The sequence below is a fragment of the Oncorhynchus tshawytscha genome, linkage group LG29 (genome assembly GCF_018296145.1).
Source record: "Oncorhynchus tshawytscha isolate Ot180627B linkage group LG29, Otsh_v2.0, whole genome shotgun sequence".
NCBI lineage: Eukaryota > Metazoa > Chordata > Actinopteri > Salmoniformes > Salmonidae > Oncorhynchus > Oncorhynchus tshawytscha.
Window position 1 is genome coordinate 22,893,958 of NC_056457.1, and position 9,299 is coordinate 22,903,256.

The following is a 9,299-nucleotide window of genomic DNA, read 5'->3' on the forward strand; positions in this document are numbered from 1 at the left end:
TTTGTAAATGTGTCAAAAAAAACATGAATGCATGATTGGGTTGACAAGGTGACAAGGTGACAAGGTATGATGACAAGGTATGTCAAACTCTGTCCACCAGGAGGAGACACCGTCACTACTTGAACGGATCCACTTCCAAATGATTGGCATACTGAGACGCCAATAGAACTTTAGACAGTCGCTATTGTTACCAACCCAAATGCAGATGTACTGTTGGTAGGCGGGCACGGAACAGGAAATGGTCTTAATGAATGATGTAGTTTCAGCTCCACAGTGCAAACGTTTGTAAATGATCAATATTCAGTTATATGTGTATTAACATGCACTATTAGATGAGTTTCAAACAAGACGTTTGTTTTACTGGACTTCTGAAATTTCATCCCAGCAAATAATATCCATTGACGGTAAGCCTAGCTTGCTACTAACTGTTAGCTAGCTAACGTTAACTCGTGATGAACGCCTATATATCCTATCAAATATATATATTTTTCAATATCTACACTATAGACTTTCCCAGTTATATTTTAATAAAAGGATAGTAACTACTATTGGCCATAACTATCTACGTAGGCAGGCCCTTCGACCATAGATGTGTGCTAACCAGCTGGCTACCATTTCAGCTAGTTACTATAGCTGTTACACCTATTTATTACCATCTCAGCTTTCATGACTTCTGCCATCAAAATGCTCAAATCCAGCCAACAATAGTGTTTTATTGTAGTTATTCCATGTCACTATAACAACGTATTCATCACTAAATGCAGTTTGCGGCATTTTCTCTGGTCTGTGCACCCTTTTCTGTCCACAGCAATGGGGGAGGTTGAGCTGTCCTGTCTGGCCTATGTGAAGATGTACCTGCACGGCTGTTTGTTTCCACGGTGTAGTGTCAATGGGCTGCTGTTGTCGTCCAGTCCAGCAGGTGGTGCTGTGTGTGTGACGGACTGTGTTCCCCTGCTCCACTCTCACTTACCTTTGGCTCCCATCACCCAGCTGGGTCTCACACAGGTAACCATTTAATATCCTGAGTGGTCTTCACTGTCAAACATGTGTCTGAAATGACCAATACAGTTAGCCTAACTACTCATCCTTACCTGGCAGTGGTGCATGTACATTGTGGTTGTCTTTTGACTTAATGTATTTGTTATGTTGTAATGTATCATACCTTTTGCTTCAGGTGGATGTATGGTGTGCACAGACACAGCAAAGGATTGTAGGATACTACCAAGCCAACGCTTGTGTGTCAGACAACAGGTGTGTCCCATAGTGGTCCAGCTTCACCTCTGTAGATGTTATTTTCTCTATTAGTTAGTTTGTGGCTGAGAGCCTGCTTATCACATGCATATGCTGTCATGCACTGCTGTCACTGTAAAATAAGAATTTGTTCTTAGCTGACTTGCCTAGTTAATTAAATAAAAATATCACCTGTGTTAAACACTAACCATTCCTTCTCTCTCTCCTTCGCTGGGCAGCCCTACGCCATGTGCATTGAAGATTGCAGATAAGATTGCCGAGCAGTGTAACAATGCAGTTTTGTTAATGGTAAGTATCCACAAAAATGTAGTCTAAATTCCTGTGTGTGTACATGGTCACAATGCAATTTTTTTGGTAAATCTTTATGGTGTGTGCCATCTACTTATCTCTGATCTATGTGGCTTTTCAGATTGATGGTGGAAAGATGTCACCTGACTACAGGGTGCCTCCCATAGTGATGTATGAGCGGAAAGACACCCGCTGGACCCTCAAAGACAAACATACGTAAGAGCTGGTCATCTCTGCTATCCTTCTTTCAAGATACTGTAGTTAACAACAGTTTGCTTTTCTGTTAATAGCACACCTTTTATCAACTGCATATGACTACATACATTGCATCTGAGTGAGCATGGAACTAAATTCCAATAGTCAGTAGCTAGGTTTCCATCTAAATGGTGACAGATTTTCATGCGAATATTCTAAAAATCTGCATAAAAACAATGTGTATTTTCCCACCAGAGATGTTTCCATCAAATTGACTCGTTGCAGATAAAAGGCTGTGATGACCTAGTGCACATAAAAACAACTTGTGGTTAAATTCCCATGTACTGAAATAATAAAAAGTACAAGTTAAATGGGTTTATCACATTTTCAACTCTTCTGATGGTTTTGTCACAAAATGTTGTGTTATATAATGAATGTGCCCACTCTGGTCATGGCACGTGTGCTCTAGCCAACAGCTGGCAGATAGTGCGGGTATAGCCTATGTAACAGTATAACTTTAATCCGGGCTCGAACCAGGGACCCTCTTGCACACACCGACAACTGACACCCATGAAAGCATCGTTACCCATCGCTCCACAAAAGCCGTGGCCCGTCACCGATTGATACGCTATTAGTGCGCACCACTGCTAACTAGCTAGCCATTTCACATCGGTTACACCTACATGAGAGTATTAAGGACAAAAGAGAGATTATCTTTGTGAAATGGCAGCCAAGCATGTCACCAGAATTAGACCCTCAATATTTATTGGAAAGGAGCATAAAGCTCATCACTGCACTTTCACCACCTTGTGAAGTATATCATAACTTATTTAATCTGTTGCCTAATAAATTGCATACTTTCCCAAGTCGTAGTGGGAGGACAACATAACATATCGCCTGACTCCAAGTTTACTTCGATATGGTTATCAATGTGCATAAGCGTTTTGTCATTTACACAATTTTAGACAAAAAGATCCCACCTTGTCTAGCATGTTTTGTCAACATTTGGAAAGTGCACCGCCAAATGTAATGTTTCCATCAGGCCTGTCGTGACATTTTTCATCTGTCATGTACTTTAATTGCATAAAAGTTGGATGGAAACATGGTTAGTGTTAGTACCTGAAGAGGGATGTACAGGTTCATTAAAAGCTACCTTTGTTTTTCTTCCAGGATAATGCTGCGGCAGTGGGAGGAGACTCGGGAAATAGCCAATCAGCTGCTGGACTCTGGAGATCACTCATTATTAGTGGATTTTGACAGCCATTTGGACGACATCACTAGGGACTGGACAAATCAGAAACTCAATGCCAAAATAGCAGAGCTTGCCTCACCAGCCAATGGTAATGTCTGAAATAAGTTTCTGGTTTAATTTGTTACTTTGAAAAAGTTTGAATTATTTGTCTTAAACCTACTGATACTACAAATTAAGAATATTTTTATTAACATCTAACAGTCAAATAAGCGCACATCATCCAAGATAATATGAAATACATTTAATGCGGTCAGACAGAACATTGAATAAAAGACAAGCATAAATAACAAATATTTACAGTTTGACAAATCTGTGCAGTCTTCCGGTCTCTCAGTCAGTGTGCCTTGTCAAACTCAGTAGCCATGTTGTTAACCCACTTACAACTGACAAAGCTGTGCTCATAGTTCACTGACTGCTAATGGCATCACATTATGTGCATCCTGTCCCACTGCTTTCAGTGTGTAACCTTATATACATTTATTAAACTACATCTACAAACTACTTCAAGTGTTCATGTGCTATGTTCATATAAATATCAATTCACACAATACTAACAGATTAAAAAGTCTGACGAGGCCGGCCATCACCTTGTGCACTTAAAGGCTTAAGTAGACCTTATATATAAACATACTTGATTTGTGCAAGATCGAACAACAGATTGCCAGTTCAAAGGTGCAGAAAACAACCTTTCAGACATGGTCCCAAGAACAGTCTCCACACACCATAACCCCAGAACAGTCTCCACACCTGCTTTATACTGTGGCTTGTGTAATTTACTAATTGGCCCAGTTTTGCATGGCAGGTCACTTTACAGGTTTACCCAATCTCATTAACACTAACTTCCTACGGTTGGGACTAGTAGTAAGTGCTGAGTTATGGAGAGAAGATTAACAAATGCAAAACAAACTCACTTGCTCTTGAATACATACTTGCAAACACATTTAAGAGTCCAATGTCTCTAGTGAAGGAGCCTGCTTCAAAGTCTAGGAATATTAATGTCCTCTATAGAAATGTGCGTTACCACTTTCAGAAACAGAAATCGAAGACAAGTTCGTTTCCCGCCTCATAACGGTTGGCATGGTGATTATCAAATCACTGACCTTCAGCCTACTATGGCTTCAGAGCCTGTCAGTGTTTCTCTCATATGCTACTTAAAACATCTTGGTCAACAGGTACACCTATATAAGCAACATTTGGACACGGAGAGGTGTCTGACGCAGTACCAGTCAGCATTCAAAGACTGCAACAAGGAGTAGAATTATCTGACTCCATATAAAAGTGAGTTTGGAACATCAGTATAACATCACAAGTTGGTAAAGGGCAATACTGAGGGCAAAGCCAAAGTGACATCTTCCATTCCATGTAGTGCTATTCAGACAAGTATTTAGTGCATCATGTGTATACCTTAGTATCAGATCAGAGTGCTTCATTTAAAAAAAGACTAGTCAATTATACAAGATGGCCTTTAGCATCCAATCACAGGACACTTTTACGTGCTATCCCGCCCCCATTTGAAGTTGACATTTTTAAATGTTTAGGGTTTAAGGTAGGGACGTCCCAAGGATCTCGGATAGCAATGAACCTGATACCAGGTTGATGGTGACCTCTCCTGATTCGCTGGTTATGTTGCGGAAGTAGCTCATTGACTCCCGGAAGTCTTCAGCTTCCTTGACCTGCTGCTGAGCCCAGGGTAGGGTTATCTGGAGGAGAGGGGTTGGGTGGTTCAATCCCTCTTTATTTCACTGGGACAAATAAGGTGTAGCAATGCTGTACTTTCATAAACCTTAGGGAGCTATTCAATCTGTGAAGCTGTTAACAGATTCCCCGATTTTTATATATTTAAGGTAATTTCAGATTGAGCCGACAAAATGCAGTCTTCGCTAAAGCAGAAACATTGCCTTTAAATTTCAATCACGCTGTAAAGCTGAACTTCTGCGATGCAGATTGAATAGACTAGTATTAACATTCTACGGTATGCTACACCTTTTTGTTTACATTTGAACAGGTTTAACAGTTATTTTATGAGTCGGTGGGAACGGCTTAGTCAGCTGTACCTGTGTGATGATGAGTTTGCTGGATGGATCCTCTTTGTCACTGAAATGCAAGGTGAAGCCACACTGAGGAGGGTCTCCCCCGTGGCTGCTGAAGTGGTCTAGCTCTAAGGAAACAGTCAGTAAATACACACTGACTGCTGAAATACTCAAATCCATTAAGGGGACAAAAAAGAAGTGGGGTGATCCTCACCGAGAGAGTGAACAGCCCCATGTCACTCACCCATTCTGAAAGCCTCTCTATCGAAGAGCCGCACGGGCTCCACAGCATGGTTCATCTTGTGCGGTCCCGCCGTGGCTGAATGTGGCCCTGTCCAGAACACCTGGCCCTGGCAGTAGCGCTTAGCATAGACCCCTGTTCTCGTGGAGGTCAGGATCACCCCTTTCTCCATGAAGGGCAGCAGGGTGGAGAGGGCCTGGAACTGGGGCCCGATGCTGGAGGTCAAGGTGGAAGGGGGGTCGGGCAGGGGGATGCGGGGGAACCCAGCCACCATCAGGGTGGGGGGAACGGGCGACGAGGGCAGATAGGCGATCCGGACATCGCTGCCCATGACCCCACGTTTAAGCACCTCCTCTCCCATGTACTTCACTAAGACATGGAAAGAGTCCCGGGCTGGGGGAGAGAATGAGATTGAATGAGAGACAGCAGACTGCATTTTCTTTGTATGTGATGAAAAACAGTTCTGATATACTCTGTCTAGCATTTACTGCAGCATCAGTAGCATTACCTCCAGGGGGAGGGACGGTCTCGATCGTGAAGTTCACCTGGATCTCATTGACTGCTAGAGGAAGACAACAGAATGTCAAGAGCATGTCAATCAACCACATGCTATTGGAACTCCACAGAATGAAGAGACAGTGGCTGAGAGATCCAGCATCAACTAACATAGAGATTCAGTGTCTGACAGACATGACATTGCGTTAGTAAGGCATAAGACTTACTTCCAGCACTCTTCACCATGACCGAGGGCTGATCAACCTGGTCTAGCTGGATTTTAAGAACACTTTCCTCAATCTCCTGAACAGACTGATAAATAGAAACATCAAACATGTCGGTGAGAGACTGACATAACTAATAGAGTTGCATCCAAAAGTTTCTATAACTTGTTTCCATTGGATTGTTATTTTCCCCTCAAAATGCCAGACCTACCATGGTGATTGGTAGGGAGGTGGTAACCTCTTTCATCTGCTTGACCTTCACCACCTCTTCCTCCACCTCGATGTCTGAATCGCGGTTCCTTCTCTTCCTCCCCCCTGCTCTGGCTTGGACCTTCATGTCAACACTCCCCAATGCTGTGAAGAGAAAAGGGACCATAGGTCACGAATTTGTTTACTGCCCTGCTTTGAAGTTGTCTCCATAGCTACAAACTATATGGAGATATTGTTGTGCTAATTTGCACGGTTGACTCTGGTATGACTATGAACCTTTTGGACTGACTGAGGGAACTAGAGTATAGAAGCTGGCAAATATTCCAAATGTCAATCTTCTCAACCTTGAGTGAAATTTAAAGAATGTACGCGGCTACACCCAGTTTCTATTGCCAGATCGTAGGTATGACATTGTTATAGATGTCTACACAAAGGATCAAAAGATAATTGCTGGAACATCTTAGCATAGGGGTAGAAATAAACAGTTTCACAAACTAACAGCGTGTGTGCTGGTCTCACCTTGTTCGTTGATGGGTACGAGGCGGTAGACTTTGTATGGTTCGGAGATTTCCAGCTGTGACCTCTCAGGTTCCTCTCGGAACTCCGGGCTCTTATTGAGAGCAACTCGCAGCCGCGTCTTCCAGGAGGCAGGGTCCGCATGACACCCCTCAGACAACTTCCCCTTAAACACTGCCCACGCCTGTCGAGGAGTAGAAAGAGGAAGGCATTTAGACGCAGGAAGTAATATCTACTACTGTGTTTTTAATAGATAATACATGACGAGCCTACTGTAAAATGTCAATGAACTAGTAGTCATAAAGTTGTTAGTGTCAGGACCTTGAAGATGGCACCATCCACTTCACTGCGGAATTCTTGTTTCCCGGCATGTTTCCATGGTATACGAAACATGGTCTTGTCGTCGTTGTCCCATATCAGGCCAGGGTACTTCCCACTGCTGACCTGCACCAATACATTCAACAGGATGTGGTGAGTGTTGCTTGGGAAACACTCGACCCATTTCCCAGACAGTACATTGACTCTACCTATCACTGACATACCAGCTGAAACACTCACTGTAATCAGCTGTTACAATTAACACACATTTGACTATTGAGCCCATCCTCCACAAACACTCACCTGTTCTACCATCCAAGCGCGTAGTCTGCGCGTGGAGCGAATTTTCCCAGATGCCATAGCTGTGAAGACGCAGTATAACTTTATTTGAGTCTAGTTTGGCAATACACATTTTTGTGTCTGATAAAAACGATACTATACAATGGAAAATAAATAAACCAAACAGAATACATGAAGAGTGCTAGCTGTGAGGAGTGTGGTAGTGCATAAATAACAAAAGTTATTTTCAGCTGTTTGAAGATGGTGTACAAAACCGGAAGTAAAAAGAAGTAGCGCACAAAAAATGGATATACAGCTTATCAGACTTGCTTTCAACGAAAATGACATATTCATAACTCACATTTCTATATGAGTTTGTTCGGGTCGCTCACATTGTTACTTACTAGACTTTTAAATTAATTTATTATTGGTGAGTAAATATTCTGCCAAAGATGGTTTGACTGTGATTACACTTAGAGACGATACTATAGTGTAACGACCCTGGGTTTATAAACGCGGACATCGGCTCTGCCCGCAGGAGCATTCTTTTGCGGCACAGTCTATAGCGCGCCGGACCTCGGGCTCGATACCTGCTCCCTGCTGTTTCATTACAATATATTTAATTGTATATTCATGATAAAGAATGAAATAACTACATTTTATAAATGCAGCAGACGCTGATAAGCGCGACTTACAGTAGTGAGTGCATACATTTTTTTTGTTCGTACAGGTGCCCAAAATTCGGGCGTTGCAAGCGCTATGCTCGACCAACTGAGCCACATGCGACCTAATCACGTTGATCATGATCCTAAAGTAATTACTTTTTATTCTGCATCGGTTGGTATGAAATATATATCAAACTATTCGTCTCCATCTAAAAATAGCGAACTAAATAAATCAAGATTGCTCATGAATCGAAACCTACATCTTTTCCACAGATTTAGAATGATTGTCATTAATGTATGTTATTGGGTGACCTGGTTTCGCTTACCTTAGGTTGCGTTTCCTCCGTTTCCTAACTACAGCTGAGCGCACCCTCGCATAGCACTTTGACTGGAAATCCAGAAGTTGTTTACTTGCCTCGCAGAGCAGAGGGGGAAGTTCCTTTTCCCAGAAATCACGTGACTTTACAGAACTAACTTAGGTACTGTTGTGACGCCAGGGGGCAACATATCGCTTAAAATATGGCCTATGCTCAGAAAGTCGTCTCCCCAGGCAGAGCCTCCCACAATTAACACCCGAATGCATAAAAAACACCAGACACCACTCAGCCCTCAAATGAAGTGGACACTTCAAATCAAATTTTATTGGACACATACTCATGGTCAGCAGATGTTAATGTGAGTGTAGCAATGCTTGTGCTTCTAGATTCCAACAATCTAACAATTCCACAACTACCAAATACACACACACATCTAAAGGGAAGGAATAAGAATATGTACATATAAATAAGAATGAGCGATGACCGAGCGGGATAGGCAAGATGCAATAGATGGTATAAAATACAGTATATAAACTAAGCAAAAAAAGATGTCCTCTCACGTGTTTATTTTCAGCAAACTTAAGATGCGTAAAAATGTGTATGAACATACAAGATTCAGCAACTGAGACATAAACTGAACAGGTTCCACAGACATGTGATGAACAGAAATGGAATAATGTGTCCCGGAACAAGGGGGGTTTCAAAATCAAAAGTAACAGTCAGTATCTGGTGTGGCCACCAGCTGCATTAAGTACTGCAGTGCATCTCCTCATGGACTGTACCAGATTTGCCAGTTCTTGCTGTGAGATGTTACCCCACTCTTCTACCAAGGCACCTGCATGTTCCCGGACATTTCTGGGGGGAATGGCCCTAGCCCTCACCCTCCGATCCAACAGGTCCCAGACGTGCTCAATGGGATTGAGATCCGGGCTCTTTGCTGGCCATTGCAGAACACTGACATTCCTGACTTGCAGGAAGTCACGCACAGAACGAGCAGTATGGCTGGTGGCATTGTCAT

General features: G+C 42.6%; 2 protein-coding genes across 3 annotated transcripts; one reads left to right on the forward strand and one right to left on the reverse strand.

The window, feature by feature from the left end:
* Window positions 1-187: 187 nt before the first annotated feature.
* LOC112233600 (ER membrane protein complex subunit 9) lies at window positions 188-3,487 on the forward strand. The gene is made up of 6 exons (XM_024401350.2): window positions 188-404; window positions 809-1,005; window positions 1,175-1,251; window positions 1,470-1,539; window positions 1,661-1,755; window positions 2,905-3,487. The coding sequence occupies exons 2-6, from the start codon at window positions 811-813 to the stop codon at window positions 3,083-3,085; spliced, it is 618 nt and encodes a 205-aa protein (XP_024257118.1). The 5' UTR covers window positions 188-404; window positions 809-810; the 3' UTR covers window positions 3,086-3,487.
* Window positions 3,213-8,427, reverse strand: LOC112233598 (interferon regulatory factor 4). 2 transcript variants are annotated; one of them, XM_024401349.2, is made up of 10 exons: window positions 8,291-8,427; window positions 7,324-7,382; window positions 7,024-7,146; window positions 6,706-6,886; window positions 6,188-6,330; window positions 5,980-6,064; window positions 5,766-5,816; window positions 5,261-5,650; window positions 5,041-5,144; window positions 3,213-4,686 (listed from the first exon to the last, which is right to left on the reverse strand). In XM_024401349.2, exons 2-10 carry the CDS (start codon window positions 7,378-7,380, stop codon window positions 4,528-4,530), a joined length of 1,293 nt encoding a protein of 430 aa, XP_024257117.1. In that variant the 5' UTR covers window positions 7,381-7,382; window positions 8,291-8,427; the 3' UTR covers window positions 3,213-4,527. The 2 variants fall into 2 exon arrangements, with proteins under 2 accessions (XP_024257117.1, XP_024257116.1); XM_024401348.2 differs by having other exon boundaries at window positions 5,766-5,819.
* Between the last annotated feature and the right edge of the window lie 872 nt (window positions 8,428-9,299).